Below are 20,470 nucleotides of genomic sequence, written 5' to 3' on the forward strand. Positions count from 1 at the left end.
CCAATGAGGGCAAAACGCTGCAGCTCCACCCATCAGAAGCCAGAGGCAGGTATGGAAAGCCCCCGGAAACCCAGGCCACCAGCAGCCCACCAAGAGCCAGGAAGACCCCCGGCCGCTCAGTCCAAAGACAACCGCACACCTACCCCAGCAGACGGGAGAGGGTGGCCTCAGACGGAGCCCCCCCAGTCGAGGAGCGAGGGCTCCAGGGAACCCAAGGCGATGAGAAGCCAGCCCCCCCCCAGCGGCCAGCCCCCTGCACTGGCCGGCGGCAGGGCCCCCGGGCCCACGGCACCCAAGGACCGCCCGACCCTCCACAGAGCCATCAGTAATATTTACAGGCACATTTATATTTAACAGGCAGCGTCACCTTCAGTATGAGGCTCATGTGTTTTTGTAGCTCCATACAGATGTTTTTTTGCTCTTCTGCTGGTAGGAGAGAACAGGAGAACAGTACTTGTCTGACTACATTGTGTCTAGTGTAAAGTTTGGTCTAAGGGGAAATTATGGTGTGGGCAGGGTTTTAGGGAGTTTAGCTCCGCCCCCTGGCAAAAACCAAACCCAGACTTGTCCATCAAATTGCCAGACAGGGAGCATGTGTCCACTGCTCTAGAGACCATTCCCTGAAGCTCTCTGCACACTGTTCTTGAGTTAATCTGAAGGTCACATGTAGTTTGGAGGTCTGTAGTGATTAACTGTGCAGAAAGTTGGTGACTGCTCTATGCTCTTCAGCATCTGCTGACCCTGCTCTGGGATTTAAATTTTTTTTTTTGCGTGGCCTACCACTTCATAGCTGATTTTGCTGTTGTCCTAATCCCTTCCACTTTGTTATACCACTGTAGCAGCGAGGAAATTTCATGACTGGGCTTGTTACATAGGTGACATCCTATCATGGTACCACTGAGCTCCTTAGAGCGACCCATTCTTTCATAAATGTTTGTGGAAGTAGTCTGCATGCCTAAGTGCTTGGCTTTATACACCTGTGGCCATGGAAGTGATTGGAACACCTGAATTCAATGATTTGGAGTGAATACTTGGGGCAATACAGTGTTATACTCTAAACCATTAATCTCACTTCATAGTACATCCTCTGATCTGTCTGATCAATAACTGCATACATTTGTTTTTGAACATGCAACCACATTAACCTCTAGTTATGAGAAACTCGTAACTGAAAAGGAAAAACAAATCCCAGCCTGTAGCCTCTTAGATTTGAAACATTTTAATGGGTTTAAGCAGCACCTTTAAACCCTATAAATGGAATTTCATTCCACAGTAAAAAATTTAAAAGTGTCCATGAGGTGTGCGCATGATTCTTTTGCAAATATGTTTGTGTTGCTGTATGTTTTTTTTTTGTTTTTGTTTTTGAATGTTCATATCAGATTTTTCTTTGGACCTTATATTAATCCTTTTACACTGAAACTGTTTTCATTTCAGATAATTGAAGTCTGGATTCAACTTTAGTGGCAAAAACAGCCTTCAGAGAAACAGTTTATTTAATGTTAAAAGGAATTAAAGGCAACAGATTATACAAATGCTTTTAATGTTTTGTGTTTTATTTCATGTGCTGAAGTTCAAAATGTGTATCAGAGCATTTTCTAGCTGAACACAGTGGACACAACATTAAGCTTGATGTGATGAGCGAGGCTGAAAACTGCATGAATTTCATGTTCTATTCAAATATGATCTAACACAAGACTGATAGGTTCAGATCATTTTAATAACTCAGAGAATATACAAACAGAAGATATGATAAGTTATAATAAACAGAATGGAATTTATACCATAACTCCAACAAAGACCATAAACTAAATGGAGACTGTTCAGAGGTCAAAACTTACAGCTCTTTTTTTTTTCTCTTCATACATTTAGATTTGCTTAAAATTTTAATACCATGACTTCTTAAAATCCTGGGGAACCCTGAAGAGCTGCTGTGGCTGCTCTGCTTATTCCCAGATGAACTTCAGAGACAAATCACCAAGTTTCTCCTGAAGGACTTGATCGACTCTTTCACTCTGTGCAACAGTCAGTGTGTTCTTCCAGTCTCCAATCTGACCTGTAATGAAGACAAAAACTCCAGACCTGATATCTGTTCATATTTTTCTGCACAGCAGCTGCAGGTCTGTTGTGTTACCTTTGCGCAGGAATTTTCCACTGAACCGCTCTTGTGTCATGTGCTCATAGTTTGCTTTCGGGTCACACTTCATGGTCTCAAATTTGGATTTTTCCACGATTTGATCGATGGTGGCTTCGGTCAGGTTTTTCCCCAAGAAACTGCTGAGCTTCTTCACCACTCCCTTCAGGTCCTGAAAGAGAAGCAGGAACCCAGCAGAGAAAAGATCTCAAACTCTGATTTTTGTTTCTAATGAACAGCAAAAATGTGGAGAAACATCTTACCATAATCATGTCCTCATAGGTCAGAAAGAGGATGTTGTACTGGTCTCTGCTTGAATGCCACTCCCTGATGTGGTCAAAGGAGGATGATGGCGCTACTGTATGGTGGCAAAATGCAGGCAGTCATTTGGCATTTTCATTTAAAATCAAGTGTCTCTTGATTATATTTACCCCACTATCACTCATGTACAAACAGCATAGTATCAGGAGTGGGAAAAAAGTTTTTGCTGGAGAAATTTCACTTTTTGCATTTTACCAATAGATGGATAACTGCACGGTCCTCTTTGCAAATGATTAGGATGTTAGAAAATATCTCAGAATAAGTGACTTATGGCTGTTGGATTTTTAACTTTTCTCCAAAAGAATTGCAGAACAAAATCAGCATTTTAGGAAGTCACACAGGTGCTGTCATAAAATTAGATTATCTTGAAAAAGTTGATGAATTTCCATTCAACAGTGAAACTTGTATATTATATTCATTCATTACACACAGACTGATATGTTTCAAATGTTTGTTTCTTTTAATTTTGATGATTATAACTGACAACTAATGAAAACCCCAAATTCAGGATCTCAGAAAATTAGAATATTGTGAAAAGGTTCAATATTGAAGACACCTGGTGCCACACTAATCAGCTAATTAACTCAAAACTTCTGCAAAGGCCTTTAAATGGTCTCTCAGTCTAGTTCTGTAGGTTACACAATCATGGGGAAGACTGCTGACTTGACAGTTGTCCAAAAGAAGACCTTTGACACCTTGCACCAAGAGGGCAAGACACTAAAGGTCATTGCTAAAGAGGCTGGCTGTTCACAGAGCTCTGTGTCCAAGCACATTAACAGAGAGGTGAAGGGAAGGAAAAGATGTGGTAAAAAAAAGTGTACAAGCAATAGGGATAACTGCACCCTGGAGAGGATTGTGAAACAAAACCCATTCAAAAATGTGGGGGAGATTCACAAAGAGTGGACTGCAGCTGGAGTCAGTGCTTCAAGAACCACCACACACACAGACGTATGCAGACATGGGTTTCAGCTGTCACAGTCCTCGTGTCGAGCCGCTCTTGAACAAGAGACTGTGTCAGAAGTGTCTCGCCTGGGCTAAAGACAAAAAGGACTGGATTGCTGCTGAGTGCTCCAAAGTTATGTTTTCTGATCAAAGTCAATGTTGCATTTCCTTTGGAAATCAAGGTCCCAGAGTCTGGAGGAAGAGAGGAGAGGCACAGAATCCACGTTGGCTGAGGTCCAGTGTGAAGTTTCCACAGTCAGTGATGGTTTGGGGTGCCGTGTCATCTGCTGCTGTTGGTCCACTGTCTTTTCTGAGGTCCAAGGTCAACGCAGCCATCTACCAGGAAGTTTTAGAGCACGTCATGCTTCCTGCTGCTGACCAACTTTATGGAGACGCAGATTTCATTTTCCAACAGGACTTGGCACCTGCACACAGTGCCAAAGCTACCAGTACCTGCTTTAAGGACCATGGTATCCCTGTTCTTAATTGGCCAGCAAACTCACCTGACCTTAACCTCGTAGAAAATCTATGGGCTATTGTGAAGAGGAAGATGTGATACTCCAGACCCAACAATTCAGAAGAGCTGAAGGCCACTATCAGAGCAACCTGGGCTCTCATAACACCTGAGCAGTGCCACAGACTGAAAGACTCCATGCCACGCCGCACTGCTGCAGTAATCCAGGCAAAAGGAGCCCCAACTAAGTACTGAGTGCAGTACATGTTCATACTTTTCATGTTCATACTTTTCAGTTGGTCAACATTTCTAAAAATCCTTTTTTGTATTGGTCTTAATATTCTAATTTTCTAAGATAATGACTTTGGGGTTTTCATTAGTTGTCAGTTATAATAATCCAAATTAAAACAAATAAACATTTGAAATATATCAGTCTGTGTGTAATGAATGAATATAATATACAAGTTTCCCTTTTTGAATAGAGTTACTGAAATAAATCAACTTTTTCCTGATATTTATATATATGTTTTATGACGAGCACCTGTATATTCTCTGATATTTTGAAATCTGTAGAAGGTAACAGAATGGCAGTAATTTAAGAGATAAATGGGAATATGAGGTCAGCAGGGTATATGGTCTGATTGTGAGCTGATTGTGTGACTAATCTCTGCTTAGGAAAAACACATGCACTGCGTACTCTTCACATGAGTATATAGAAGGTCCTGGAGCATGTTTATGTCCAGGGCCCACTATGATAATAACCTGTCAATGGATTTTGATTCTTAGATTTATGTAAGATGTGATGTTAATTAAGAGAAGAAATGTGTGTACTAAGAGCTCAATCTGGAGAAAGTGTTTTATAATAAGTGTTTTTCACTTCTTCCTGATCACATAAATATAAGTTATCATTTATCAGACCACAATTCTTCTTGGTCGTTATCACTATGCACATAGTGGATGTGAGGAACCTTACCATTTCCTGTCAGGTACCACTCGAGAAACTGATCGAAGCTCTCGGGTGTATCCAGGTCTGCAAAGGCTTTGCTGAAGTGATAATAAGACACAATGTTGTCCTTTGGATTCCTCATCAAATACACGATCTGACAAAAAATAAATAAATAAAAACAGAGTCCAATCTTATGACACTTTCAAAATAATTAAGTCTGCAACAATAACTTGAATTTAAGTAGTTTATTAATTTCTACTAGTTTTAAGAGCTGTTTCATATAAATGCATATGCAACTTGTTTTCATCGGCTGTACATAAAAGCTGGATGTTGTGACCATGAGGTTCACTCATTGATTTGTGGAACACATTTTGAAGCTCATTCTGGCTGCCACTATGTTTTGCAGTCAGGAGTGTCTACGTTTCAGAAATGGAGCTGCTTACTCTGTTATCAGCTAACCTTGGTTATCAAGTTGCAGCCATAGATAGGGTGAATTAATTTAGTTCTAATTATGAGGATTCAGGTAATCAATAGACCTAGAAAAAATAAATAAATAAATAAATAAAAAAAAAATCAGAATTTCACTGAAAGGTAATCCTTTTTTGCCTTTCTTGACAATAAAAATCCCATAAAACTGCTTTTCTTGAACAAATGTATCTTTTTTTTCATATAATTAAGCTGAAAAATGATCAGCAGATATTTTTTAACCACTTAATGTATCATTTGTTACTTTGTCACACTGTATGTTTAGGCCTCCTCTTTCTTCAGGCAGGATTGAGCTTTTGTAAAGCACTGACCTTTGCCTTCTTGTCCTTCAGTCCTGGAGGCATGAGGTGCACAGGGAGATGTGAGGTGAAGAGCCGTGGAGAGGGACGAAGAGCATATTCACATATCTTGTACTCCAGCCATGGCATCTTCTGCCAGTTGAAAAAATCTTTGACATGTCCGTCCAGCTCATAGATAGAAATGATGATCTGCTGAGCCCATATAGTGCCTGTGGAGGAAAATCCATAAGATATTACATCTAATCAGTGGATCAGCCTGGCAAGAACAAAACTGCAAAATAATATGATGCTACTGACCTGATTTTGGATAAGTCACAAGGAAGACATCGCTGTCCCTTATTTCAAAACTCTGAAGGGAGTCGATGTATTCGGCAGTTGCATGACCGACCACAAAGTTGTAGTTCTTATACCTGCACAGACGGTCCCTGATCTGCTCCATGTTAGTTCTGAATCACAGAGACAAATCAGAAAGAAGCATAAAACATGGAGTGTGTGGAAAAACCTCACAGGTAAAGGTGCAGCAGCTGGACTTCAGATTGATTTGTGATTTGTTTGAAAAAGGCGACTGGACTTCTTTTTGTTTCTTGAAGACGTTTCACCTCTCATCCGAAAGGCTTCTTCAGTTCTCAACCAAATGGTGGAGAGACCCAGGTATTTAAACCCCTGTGGGCGTAGTCCCCTGGAGGTGGTTATGACCCTCTATTGATCATGTGCTTGAACACGTGTGCCCAGGTGTGAAGGGGGCGTGGGTCATAACCACCTCCAGGGGACTACTATGACCTGGATAACTGAGAATCTACACAGACATATTGTGATTTGTGATTTCACTGTTTTATTCACCCCATGTAACAATTATTGTAGTTATTGTTAAACTACAGTGTTAAGCAGTTAGGTTATATTAAGTTACAGTTACGTCACATGTGACTTATGCTTCTTAGTGTAGTTTTCTAAGTTCTGTTCTTGGCTGTTGTTCACTTTATATTTAATCCTGTGTTTCAGTTCTGAGTTCCTTTCCTGGCTGTTTGGTGTTTTAGTATTTCTGGTTTGTTCTCCTGTTAAGTGGATTTAGTCCTGGTGTCTGTTCCTTGTGCTGTAGTTTAACTCATCCTCTTCTGTCTAGTTATGATTAATTTTTTGCTCTAGTGTAAAGGTTGTAGTCCCTCTGTGTGTCTGCTTCCCTGTGTTGTGTCAAGTCAGCATTTGTTTCCATGTGTACTTTGACAGTCTTTTGCATTGCTGTCACAGGCTGGCTCACTAAAAGTTGCCCTGCGTCCTCTGGCCAGCTGTCCATCCCTCCTTTGCAACAGCCCTGGTACCTGGGGAGCAGCTCAACAGGAGAAGCAGACAGCCAGGAGAGGAGAGCAAAAGACAGATTAATCTAAAGGAGCACGGGACAAAGCATCTGCAATCACATTTTTACCACTGATGTGCCTAATATCCAGGTTAAGTCATGTCTTCTTACAGGTGGGGCAGCAGATAATACGAATCTCCTGGACCTTTCTCTGTCTGCCTCTGGCTTTTGGGGGGTGGGTGATATTGCAGCTTCTCATTGTCATTATCTAGTACATTTCATGGCAAACACACATGCACAGACACGCTCACACATGCATTAAAACTATACAGCAAGATTATATGTTTGTTTGTGTATCCATCTGTCAGCTCTGGCATTCCAAAAATACACAGATGCTAATGCGAACAATAAAATTATTTAATAAATTAAAGAAACAGACTAACAAGGGGAGCCTATAGAGGGCTGTGGCTGTATTTAACTCCTGCCTCTTGTTGTTAGCAATGATATCAGGAAAAAGCAGCCGAGTGTGAAGCAGAGAAGAAAAGTATAATTATAAAATCTCATTATACTAATGAGTAGTGTCACGTCAAGCACTGGTGCACTACCCAATTTAACCACAACAGTGGACACTATGGGACATTGTGCCTGTTTTACTGTTGAAGATGGAGTAGCTCTAACAAAAAGAAAGGAAGCAGAACTGGAGGTGGCAGCTTAGATTGTTTGGATATTTGCTGGGAGTGACCAGGATGGACAAGATTAGAAATGAGTACATCAGAGCTCAGGTGAGTAATTTGGAGACAAAGTTAGAGAGGCAAGGTTGAGATGGTTTGGACATGCGCAGAGGACGCATAGTGGGTATACTGGAAAAGGATATTATTAAAGATGAAGGTTCCAGGCAGGAGGAAAAGAGGAAGATGATGGAGATGATTAATAGATGTAGTGAAGGGGGGACATGCAGAGGGTTGGTGTGACAGGAGGATGCTAGGGGTAGGGTGAGGTGAAGATAGACGACAGCTGTGTTGCAAATACCTCTGTGCAAGAATATCTACAATTTTTTTTGAAAAAGGATCAAGGATTAAATGGTGTCAGTAAAACCAGATAAGGCTTTACAAATCACATAAATAATTAGTGTTTGCTAACTAATCTCTAACAAGTCACTAGTGGCAGTGGAACAGTGGGTAGGCATTTGCCTTGCAGCTGGAGGGTTGCCGGTTTGAGCCCCTGTCCCTGCTCTGTGCGGTTTCCTTGGGCAAGACACTTAAACCACATTACCCAACGGTAGCGCCGGTCTCTGGCTGCATGACCGCAGATGCTCATCTCTGACGATCATTTTGTTGTGTGCCTTGTGCGCACAATGACAATGAGTTGAATCTAACATCTAACCTCTGAGAAGGAAGCTTCCTTAAGTTTTGTTTTTAAATACAAATGTTTAAATAATGAAGACTTTATGAGCTATGCAGGACTGTTCAGGCATTGTCTCTTACATTGAAATTGAAACAGAAATTGAGTCATTCATAGATATAATCTCTATATATATGTTGATATATGTCCTGGAGTCCTGCTTCTGACTTTGGTGCACCCTGTTACAATACTATAATATAATCAGAACTGAAAACATTCAATTAAAAATGGAAGTTTTGGACTTAGTTTTGATAGGGAACTGTGCCTTTGTCACCAAGACGAGGCTCTAGACTCATGCATCAGCCCAAAAACAGTGACTGACCATTTTAGATGATATCTTCCAAGATATTTTAAAAATTAAGGAATAATATTTTGCAAAAGACTGAATGCATAATTAAAAAAATTAAAATGCATAAATGCTGATCTTTTCCTTCCTACAGGCTTAATTCAGCTTTTATCTTTTAGCATTAAAAAGTTTTCCAATATTTTGCAGAAATGAAGTTGACAAATGCATTTATTCATCGCAGCAGATGACTGCCCCTCCCTGAGCCTGGTTCTACTGGAGGTTTCTTCCTGTTAAAAGGGAGTTTTTCCTCCCCACCCAAGTGCTTGCTCATAGGGGGTTGTTTTGACTGTTAGGTTTTCTCTGTAATTGTTGTAGGTTCATTACCTTACAATATAATGTGCCTTGAGGCGACTGTTTGCTGTGATTTGGCGCTATATAAATGAAACTGAATTGAATTGAATTGAACTGCCTTTTGTAACACTATCACTCTCTTTTTCATGAGGGGTTAATGCCCACCCACAGCATTTTAGTCACGTTCAGCTCTGGACTTTGACTGGGACATTGCAACACCTTGAGTAACGCTTAATAGCTGGTATGAGGTGTTTATGCCAATTTGCTGTGTTTGGTTTTTACCAGATCTGACTGTTCATTATGGCCAAACAGCTCCACTTTGGTGGCATCTGTCCAAAGCACATTGTTGTAGAAGTGTTGTGGTTTCTACAGCTGCAACTCTGGAAACCTGAGGCAAGCTCTTATGTTCTGATTGATTGATTGATTGATTGATTGATTGATTGATAGATAGATAGATAGATAGATAGATAGATAGATAGATAGATAGATAGATAGATAGATAGATAGATAGATAGATAGATAGATAGATAGATAGATAGATAGATAGATAGATAGATAGTAACCCTTCCAAACAAGCCACTGCAAAACGGCTGCAAAACTGTAAATAGTTTTAATGTTTTTAAAGAAGATGTTGTGCGGGCGCCTGGGTGGGTTAGTGGTGAAGCCGGCGCTGACGTATACATCCCACGTTGCGGTGTGGGTGGTGCGGGTTTGCGTCCCGGCCCTTCGCCAATTTGCCCACGTGTCTTTCTCTGTATCTTTCCCCCATTTCCTGTCTCCACGGTCAATAAAAGCCGCTGTTGCCAAAAATGCAAAAAAGAAAAAAAAGATGTGTGGACATCTGTTCACAACCAGGTGTTAAGCACTGGGCTGTTAGTTATCATTGCTAAAAAACAAAGATAAATGGCTTTAATTCCTTCTTTGTAAGAGACAGTCTGACAAAATCCTCAACTCTACTTACAAAAAACAACCCTGACATCAGTCCCTCTGTGGTTCAGTATTTGGCATCAGATTGTGACCAGTACTGACCAGAGAGATGATGTGGGGGATTTGATTATTTGCTGGGAAAATGTGAAAACAACATGAACATATGATTTATATTTTATAGCATATGTGCATCCAGTAACAGCAATCTGTGAACTGTCAGTTAGAACTCTAGATCTCTCAGCTTCCTTTATACTGTCCAGCACTGCATTATTGTTTTCAACCAAATTACTTCAAACCTTTTTTCTGTTATGTATGAAAGAGGAAGGTCGGAAACACACATTCTCAAGAGAGGTTTAGTTGAAAGAAATAGAAATACATACTCTTGTGCCACAAGTGCATGTCACTCATGCATGCATGCAAACTATACAGAAACATACTATAGGTGTGCATTCATTGATCACTTTATTAGTTACACCTCTCTACTACAACCCTGGACCCCGTTTGTCTTTAGACCTGCCTTAATTCTTCATGGCATAGATTCAACCAGGTGCTGGAAACATTCCTCATAGATTTTGCTCTTTATGGACATGACAGCATCACAGCTACTACAGATTTGTCAGCTGCTGTCATGCTTTAACTGCCAGTAGGAACACAGTGAACTGTGTCAGGTTGTTTGTGTGAAAGAATGTTTCACTCTGTCCCCAGTTGTGACCTTGATGGAAGGAACACAGTATTCTTGGAAAGAGTAACAGGCCTAGAAAGATAATCATTTAGAGCTTGTTTGTTTGCTTTGTGCCTTATTCTGCTTCCGTTTCAAAGAAGTTATACAGCTGATTAGTGTGTGGCAATGAGTATCACTTTAGCACTTTAACCTTGAACATTGTGTTTGCTGCTAAGACATGAAGTCAGATAATAATAGTCTCTGGAGCTTGAAAAAAGGCGACTGGACTTCTTTTTGTTTCTTGAAGATGTTTCACCTCTCATCCGAAAGGCTTCTTCAGTTCTCATCCAAATGGTGGAGAGACCCAGGTATTTAAACCCCTGTGGTCATAGTCCCCTGGAGGTGGTAATGACCCTCTATTGTTCATGTGCATAATCACATGTGCCAAGGTGTGAAAGGAGGCATGGGTCATTTCAATCAGTGGTTTCAGATGAAACCAATATAGGACCTTGCTCCATTGTTTCATGTGGCCTATTGAGGTCTGGGCCTCTCTCTGTGTGGAGTTTGCATGTTCTTCCCGTGCCAGCGTGGGTTTCCTCCGGGTACTTTGGTTTCCCCTCACAGTCCAAAGACATGCAGTGACTGGGGTTAGGTTAATTGGTCATTCTAAATTGCCCATAGGTGTGAATGTGAGTGTGAATGGTTGTCTGTCTCTCTGTGTTGGCCCTGCGACAGGCTGGCGACCTGTACAGGGTGTTCCCTGCCTCTTGCCCTATATAAGCTGGGATAGGCTCTAGCCCCACCGTGACCCTGAACAGGATGGAGGGCATATTCTGTAAAAAAAAAACAAACACCTTTTTTATATAAAGGTTGTTGGAATATGATATATGCTACATACATTTACTTACGTACATTTACTTCCCTGAGAAATTTGTCTGGAAAATAACTGATTAAAAATACAGAAGCTTATAATGTTCTGTGTCATCATGAACTATGTGTTCTGACTGTACAATGAGCCACACTGATAGAGACTACACAATGATAGAAATGGAGACTTCGAGGTCACCCTGTTGTTGAAATTATCTGTTTTCCACATTCTGTTTTGTAAATGATGTAATCAAGACTGATATGCTCTGTTATTTGTTGTTGTTTAAAAGGAATAGGACAATTTCCACTGGTCATATTAGCTGTTTTGTAATGTCATAGCTGTGTGTGTGTTTGTGTGTGTCAGTATTTGTGGGGAAGGAAAAGGAAAAAAGGAAAAGAGAATGGTGCCAAGGTTTTAGCATTGCTGTGTGTGTGTGTGTGCATTTTTATCTCAAGGATACCATCTACCATCTACCATACCATCTTTATTTATAAAGCACTTTAAAACAACCACAGCTGACACAAAGTGCTGTACATTAAAACACAAATAAATAACAATTTAATAACTCTTTCAGGTTAAAAAAAAAAAAAAAAAAAAACAGTTTAAAACTAGATCCCGCTGGAGTTAAAAGCCAAGGAAAAAAGATGGGTTTTAAGACGAACTTTAAAAGTGGACAGTGAAGGGGCCGCTCTAACCTGCAAAGGCAAGTCATTCCATAACTTAGGACCAACAACAGAGAAAGCCCTGTCCCCTCTGAGCTTCCTTCTTGATCTTGGTACCTCCAAGAGCAGCTGGTCTGCTGACCTGAGAGACCGGCAAGGTATGTAGGGGTGAAGAAGCTCAGAGAGGTAAGGCGGGGCAAGATTGTGCAAAGATTTAAAAACAAACATAAGAATCTTAAAATGAATCCTAAAATGTACAGGCAACCAGTGAAGTGAGGCCAGGACAGAGGTCATGTGCTCTCTCTTTTGAGTTCCCATCAAAAGTCGTGCAGCAGCATTTTGAACCAGCTGCAGACGTGAGAGTAGCGACTGACTGACTCCAAAATAAAGTGAATTACAGTAATCCAGTCGAGATAAAATAAAAGCATGGATCACTGTTTCAAAATGCTGCCTAGATAGAAATGCTTTTACTGATACCAATTGCTTCAAATGATAAAAACTGGACTTAACCACAGCTCTGATTTGGCTGTCCAATTTAAAATCACTGTCCACCTTAAAACCAAGATCAGTAATAATGGGTTTAAAATATACCTCCAAGGGTCCCAGGTCAACAGAGGAGGACTCACAGGAGCCACTGGGTCCAAACACCATTACCTCTGTTTTCTTTTCATTAAAATTTAAAAAGTTCAAGGCCAACCAAGCTTTAATATCACCTAGACATGCCAGGAGATGTTTTATGGAATGGATATCCTTCTTCTTCAAGGGCAAATAAATTTGACAATCGTCAGCATAACAATGAAATGAGATTCCATGTTTTCTGAGGATAGAACCCAGAGGCAGTAAATACAGTGAGAAAAGCAGTGGGCCCAGAATTGAGCCCTGCGGTACACCACATGGCAGAGAAGCAGCAGATGATTCAGCATCAAGAATGCTCACAGAAAAAGTTCTCTCTGCCAGGTAAGAACTGAACCATTTAAGAACAGTGCCACCAATGCCTACTAAGTGGTGTAAACGAGATATTAAAATGCTGTGATCTACTGTATCAAAGGCAGCAGTTAGGTCAAGTAAAACCAGAACAACATGGTTCCCAGAATCACATGCAAGAAGGATGTCGTTAAAAACCCTTAATAAAGCAGATTCTGTGCTATGAAGGGTTTTAAAACCTGACTGAAAAACCTCCAGGGTGCTATTCTCATCTAAAAACTGTTTCAGCTGACAGTACACAATTTTTTCTAAAACCTTAGAAAGAAAAGGCAGCTTGGAAATAGGCCGATAATTAGCCAGCACAGCAGGATCAAGACCAGGTTTCTTAAGCAGTGGCTGGACTACTGCATGTTTAAAAATAGCAGGGACCACACCTGAGGACAGACTGCTATTTATAATGGTAAGAACAGGCTGCCCTATACTAGATAAAATTTCTTTAAAAAATCGTGGAGGGACAGGATCATGGGGGGAACCTGATGGCTTAATATGGCCGACCACATCCTCTAAAAGTGAGAGAGTCACAGACTCAAACTGAGTGAAAACAGCAGAGCAAGGGACTGAAACAGAGGGGTCAGAACCAGGAGCTGTGATAAGAGCCCTGGTACTAGCAACCTTTTCAATAAAAAAACGCAGAAAATTATTGCACGTATCAGGAGAAGCTTCCAAACAGGCATTCTGTGGAGCATTAAGCACAGAGTTAATAGTGTTAAACAAAAGACGTGGGTTATGGCTGTTGGAGGAAATAATTTTTGCAAAGTATTCCCTTTTTGCCTCTTTAACCGTGCTCTGGTAGTGACGCCAGCAGTCTTTTAAAATTTGAAGAGTCACCTGCAGTTTATCTTTTTTCCACCTTCGTTCAGCTCGGCGACATTCCCTCCTCACAGCACGAGTTCTGTCATTAAACCACGGCTCAGGTTTAGTCTTTGGCTGCCTGGTTTTTAATGGAGCCACCGAGTCCAGGATGGTTTGACAGGAAGAGTAGAACCAAGAAATAAGCTCTTCTGTATCAGAGGAGAGAAAGTCAAACGAACCACAGAGGTGAAAAAAAGCAGTAGAAAACTGAGCGGCAGTGGACGGGTTAATAACCCGACAGCGCCGAACAGGAGCGCGAGTTTTAACTGCAGTACGTGTCAAACTAACAGTGAATAACACAGGCAGATGATCCGAGAATACAGAGTCACAGACTTCCAGGTTAGTCACAGGCAGACCGCAGGAAAGAACCAGGTCCAGTGTGTGTCCGTGCTCATGTGTAGGGCCGGGTACGGCCTGTACCAGGTTAAAAGAGTCAAGAAGGCTTAAAAAGTCCTTTACCAGTGGCTTATCAGGACAACACACATGTATATTAAAATCTCCAACAATAAGAACATATTCATAATTAGGTATAATCCCTGCTAGAAAATCAGAGAAGTCATTTATGAAGTTTTTGTTGTATTTGGGGGGCCGGTAAACCACAGCGCAGAAAACCGGGTTAATGTGGATGTGTGTGTATGAATCTAAGTGAGAGCCAGAGAGACAGAAGTCGTGCGTATGGATGAGAGTTGTAGCTCTAAGTTTTCTCTTCTTTTTTCTTTTCTTTAAATTGGACTGATTATGGTTGTATAAGGGTATGCTGGTCAAAAATTCTCGGAAGGAAGGTTTCACTTCCGATATGAGAGATAAGCCAACCACAGATGGATAAAAAGACAAAAAAATTTAAAAATCACAAAAGAGGGAGTCAGGAGTTTATTGCTTTAAAAATAAATAATGAATAAACAAAGCCAGTAAAATAGATGCCTTGAAAATCTCAGGTTGAAGTATTTTTTGCAAATTGTTAGAGGTCATTTTTTCTTTAGATTGCTGTTAAAGGTTTCCGTGAGAAACTCAGTTTTAGTAAAACCTCAAAAGAAAGGTTAGAAAACAAACAAAAAAAAAAGTGCATGTAAATACTTTGTGAAACAGCCGAATCTGAGACCCAAAACAAAGTGCCAAATTTTGAGCTGCTGTTCTGCTACAAAGCAAAACATAGAGAACTAAAAACTTATTTGTTTGCCCATGTAGGATAGAATACAAGTTCCCAATTTATTCTTTTGTGTATTTACATTTATTTATTTGGTAGATTTGTTTAAAGCTAAGATTATAAGAAAAAAGCAGAGAACATTTGAAATTTGAATGTCTGACCAATTTGATATTGAATCAAGCATTAAAGGAAAAATCTCAGAAGCTAATAATATAAAAATCAGTATGCCCTTTAGATAAGCTAAATTAAGGTAAATTATTGAGACAAACAGAGTTTGTCTCAAAAGGAGGGATATGAACTAGGAGAAAAGTAAAGATTTAACTAATGAAAATCTCTCAGTTTTATTCTAACAGGAGCCTGAACAACAACACAGGAGACTGGATCAGCTACCAATAAAGAGACTGGTGCAGATCGAGGTGTTCAAGCTCATCCTAAGATCTCCTGAACAGACTGAGAGCTCCATAAACTCATATAAAAAGGCTCCTGGTGCTCAAGAAGGAGGAGGAGGCCAACCATCTTACAAACAGGTGACCTGAGAGTTCTTGACCAATGATCTTTGTGCACAAGTCTGAGCCCAGAAAGAGGGTCATCCATAGGAGGCCTTTTTTGACGTGGGGGTCGATAACAACAGGTGCGACCAGTCACAGGGTTTCAGTGAAGATCAGAGCACATTAGAGGGTCAAAGGTCAAAGAACTCCCAGGCAGAAAGCAATTGATTTCAAGATTTTAATTACAGTTATGCTATATTCAGTAGTATGACTCAACTACTATTGTAAGGCCACCGCTACAGGGGCCAGAATTTTGTGGTTTCAAGAGTATAATTTGTTTAAGTCATGTCTTCAGTTTAGACAACCAAAGACGACAAACCTGCAGTGAGCTGCATGTAAGGTCAACAATGGTGTTGTGAGTATGACCTCTGACCCTTAAAGTATCTATGTTTTGACTAAAGACTTTGTCCATGACATTTTTATTTTTATTTTGTTTGTTTTCTGGTAAAAATCCCACTGCAGGGGTTTAGATTTAAAAGCATAGAATTACACAAAATGGAAAAAAAAAAAAAAAAAGTTAAAGCCACTCTTATTTCACTGCTGAACTAGTAACAACTGCTGATGTTGTTTTAGGTCACAGTTATGCATTTTTCCCCTTCACCATTTAGTAACTTGAGGTTTATGAAGCCATAGTTTGTCTGCCATAATTATGCTTTTCTTTGGGGTATAGACCCTTACAGAATAAATATAATTTTGAGTACAGTAGAATACTTTGAAATGATTTTGATTGTCGATCTCTTTAAGATATTTTATTTCCCCAGATTTTCATGCCAAAGGAGTCAGAATTGAACAGTAATTTTATAGTTCATGGTATTTTGTATAATTGACAGGGAGAAATTGGAACTTCTTCACTGGACTTTTTCCACAGGTACCTGAGATCATACCTGAGACATTGTGAGCCTTTAACAGGAAACTAACCAGGATGACGGCCATATGTGAACAGCTGATGTCTAAAGAGGTGCAGGAATGCATCTCCAGGGACGAGTGCTGACTACTGTGCTTTGAACATCCATGGCTTTGGTGAATATGAGCAGGGTGTGCTGAAGGCTGAAAGAAGGCTGCATATGTAACTATTACCTGTGCACTCATCCAGTGATCATTTCTTTATGTTCGCAGTAAGATTTTCATCGATTGGAACTGGATTTGATCCTGAAGGGATGCAATCCACATTTTTTAATGAATTTGAGGAAAATTATTAGATAGTGACTGTTTCATGTCACTGTTTGTCATGTGGGCCAATTTATATGCAGAATTTACTTTGGAATGATTAAATTTAAATGATAATCCACTTCACTAAACAACATTGACATATGAAAGACTAATGCTTGTTGTCTTTTTGTTTTTCAGGCCATAAGAAAATATAGAAAGCAGGTACATCCATTATAAATATGACATTATTAAATTCTGTCTAATTTTTTGCTAAATTCACAATCACAATAGTATGAGATTAGTTTTCACAAGAATCCTCTTCTGGCTCTTAACATCAATACAGTCCTGGCTGACCACCCGAGGTCAGGCTGGTGAAGTTGACCTTAGAAATGTCTAAGGTCAAAAGGGGGATTGTTGGAATATGATATATGCTACATACATTTACTTACGTACATTTACTTCCCTGAGAAATTTGTCTGGAAAATAACTTAACTGATTAAAAATACAGAAGCTTATAATGTTCTGTGTCATCATGAACTTTGTGTTCTGACTGTACAATGAGCCACACTGATAGAGACTACACAATGATAGAAATGGAGACTTCGAGGTCACCCTGTTGTTGAAATTATCTGTTTTCCACATTCTGTTTTGTAAATGATGTAATCAAGACTGATATGCTCTGACTATATGACAACTGTAACTTGAATTAGAAAGTGCCAGTACTTCATGCCATCTCACACGAGCATGGTATGCAGTCTGACCCAGATTAATCTGTAAACTGTTTGACATGGCTTTATTAAATTTAATAATTGGACTCCTTATCCCTGTTTGTGTTATGTCATTCCTGTTCGAGAAACAAACACGCAGAAACCTAAAGGCTTAAACAGAAACAGAAAACAGCACCCACACTCTTGGTATTATTTTAGATTCCTTCACGGTGTATTCTGTCTCCTCCGTGAATCGCCACCTTATCGTGGTGGAGGGGTTTGTGTGCCCCAGTGATTCCAGGAGCTATGTTGTGTGAGGGCTTGTCCCCGTGGTAGGGTCTCCCATGGCAAATTGGTCCTGGTGAGGGGCCAGACAAAGAGCGGGTCAGAAGACCCCTATTGAAAAGCCAACAAAGGAACTGTTTACCTTGCCCGGGATAGGGTTACCGGGCCCCACCCTGGAGCCAGGCCTGGGGAGGGAGCTCAAGGGAGAGCGTCTGGTGGCCAGGCATTAGCCCATAGTGCCTGGCTGGGCACAGCCAGCCCAAAGAGACAACACGGGCCCACCCTCCAGTAGACCCACCACCCACAGGAGGCTTTTTAGGGGTCAGGTGCACTGTGTGTGGGGCGGTGGCCCTGGCAGACAGATCCCCAGCTATCGAGACTGGCTATTGGGACATGGAATGTCTCCTCTCTTGTGGGGAAGGAGCCTGAACTAGTGTGTGAGGTTGAGAGATACTGGCTAGATATAGTCGGGTTCACCTCAACACATGGCCTTGGCTCTAGAACCAGTCTCCTGGAGAGGGGCTGTACTGTGTTCCAGTCCGGAGTTGCCCTCGGTGAGAGGCGGCGAGCTGGGGACAAAAATGTTTGCACCCAAAAAAAAAAAAAAAAAAAAATTGCCCACAAAGAGCGAGGACCCAGTAGGAGAAAAGTCCCAGCATTTTCTTTGTTTCTATCGGCAAACCCTACATATGAAACACCGGGACACGACCACAAGGTCATTTACACATATACTAACAGAAATTTGCTACAGGGTGGTATCTGCACCATCCAACAACAAAACCAATCTGTTCAACCAGCTGAAGTTCAAACACCGCAGCCCTGCCAGTATAATCAGTATTTGCTTTGTTGGCCTGAATAATTCTGATTTAATCTGAAACCGAGCATGCTTTCTGGTTGCTCTGGGATATAATGGGCCAGCCTCCATGTTCTTGGATTGAGTTATTGACAGGGATTAATTGAATATAAATTTAACATACACGTACAGGATCTCACATTCACACCTATGGGCAATTTAGAATGACCAATTAACCTAACCCCACTAACTGCATGTCTTTGGACTGTGGGAGGAAACCAGAATACCAGGAGAAAACCCATGTACACACAGGGAGTGTCACGTGTGAGCGGTGTGGCAGGCAGAGTGGACTCAAAAGCAGAACTCCAAAACAGGACCAACTGCTGATAGTGGTTTTATTATTGAATAATCAAACAAAAATATAAACACAAAAACAAAACCACACCTTCATGAGGGAGGACACGACAGAGCACAGAGGGAAATACAGACAATACAGGTGCTGGTCATAAAATTAGAATATAATGAAAAGTTGATTTATTTCAGTAATTCTGTTTAAAAAGTGAAACTTATATATTATATTCATTTATTACACACAGACTGATAAATGTCAAATGTTTATTTCTTTTAATGTTGATGATTATAACTGACAACTAATGAAAACCCCAAATTCAGGATCTCAGAAAATTAGAATATTGTGAAAAGGTTCAGTATTGAAGACACCTGGTGCCACACTCTAATCAGCTAATTAACTCAAAACACCTGCAAAGGCCTTTAAATGGTCTCTCAGTCTAGTTCTGTAGGTTACACAATCATGAGGAAGACTGCTGATTTGACACTTGTCCAAAAGACGACCTTTGACACCTTGCACAAGTAGGGTGAGACACAAAAGGTCGTTGCTAAAGAGGCTGGCTGTTCACAGAGCTCTGTGTCAAGCAATAGGGATAACTGCACCCTGGAGAGGATTGTGGAACAAAACCCATTCAAAAATGTGGGGGAGATTCACAAAGAGTGGACTGCAGCTGGAGTCAGAGCTTCAAGAGCCACCACGCACAGACGTATGCAGACATGAGTTTCAGCTGTCACAGTCCTCGTGTCGAGCCGCTCTTGAACAAGAGACTGTGTCAGAAGTGTCTCGCCTGGGCTAAAGACAAAAAGGACTGGACTGCTGCTGAGTGCTCCAAAGTTATGTTTTCTGATCAAAGTCAATTTTGCATTTCCTTTGGAAATCAAGGTCCCAGAGTCTGGAGGAAGAGAGGGGAGGCACAGAATCCACGCTGGCTTGAGGTCCAGTGTAAAGTTTCCACAGTCAGTGATGGTTTGGGGTAGTGATGAGAGTGTGAAACCGAAGCTTCGATGCGTTCTTCAAACCCCTGGGCTTACAACTCCACAGAACCACTGATTCGAAGCTTGCAGGATAACATGACACAGCTGGGGAGAACAGGTGGACAGAATCACATAATGAAAACACAGGAAGCAAAATGCAACACAACACACAGCGAACACCAGACTGTCAAATTAAAACAGGAAGTAACCCAACATGACACAGACGTGGACTAGAAACATGAAAACCTGACAAAGGGAATCTAAACATATGACTAACGAACATCTACTTGAACACACTTGCTGACAACATGGGGAAGACAGGCACAAGAGACTCCACAACACAGGGGAGGGACACTAAGAGAAAATACAGACAGAACTGAAGTCTAAAGCTAGGGGAGCACCAAAACATGTAATGAGGGCCACAACAAGGGGAGACAGAACACAGTAGCATGGGAAGGACAACAAGAGGGAAACACAGAAGACAAAGGCAAACTAAAATCCTAATACATAACTACAACCACAACCTGAACAAAACAACAAGGAAAAACAGAAATTTATTAAAAGGACTCAAAACACCGGACCACCAACCCAGGACCATGACAGGGAGAGCATGCAAACTCCACACAGAAAAGCCTGGGCCAAGGTGGAATCGAACTCAA

The 20,470-nt window shown here is 40.9% G+C and overlaps 1 protein-coding gene across 1 annotated transcript; it reads right to left on the reverse strand.

The window, feature by feature from the left end:
* Positions 1-1,870: 1,870 nt before the first annotated feature.
* Positions 1,871-6,059, reverse strand: LOC115784566 (amine sulfotransferase-like). Its single transcript, XM_030735838.1, has 6 exons — positions 5,877-6,059; positions 5,592-5,788; positions 4,822-4,948; positions 2,395-2,489; positions 2,132-2,303; positions 1,871-2,053 (listed from the first exon to the last, which is right to left on the reverse strand). Exons 1-6 carry the CDS (start codon positions 6,016-6,018, stop codon positions 1,944-1,946), a joined length of 843 nt encoding a protein of 280 aa, XP_030591698.1. The 5' UTR covers positions 6,019-6,059; the 3' UTR covers positions 1,871-1,943.
* Positions 6,060-20,470: the final 14,411 nt, after the last annotated feature.

This window comes from Archocentrus centrarchus, chromosome 8, assembly GCF_007364275.1.
Source record: "Archocentrus centrarchus isolate MPI-CPG fArcCen1 chromosome 8, fArcCen1, whole genome shotgun sequence".
Taxonomy (NCBI): Eukaryota; Metazoa; Chordata; class Actinopteri; order Cichliformes; family Cichlidae; genus Archocentrus; species Archocentrus centrarchus.

Coding starts and splice junctions, on each gene's coding strand:
- LOC115784566 (XM_030735838.1), bottom strand. CDS start 6,018: ATGGAGCAGATCAGGGACCGTCTGTGCAGGTATAAGAACTACAACTTT. Junction 5,789..5,876: donor TGTGACTTATCCAAAATCAG/GTCAGTAGCATC, acceptor TTTCCTCCACAG/GCACTATATGGGCTCAGCAG. Junction 2,054..2,131: donor TGGAAAATTCCTGCGCAAAG/GTAACACAACAG, acceptor TCTTCATTACAG/GTCAGATTGGAGACTGGAAG.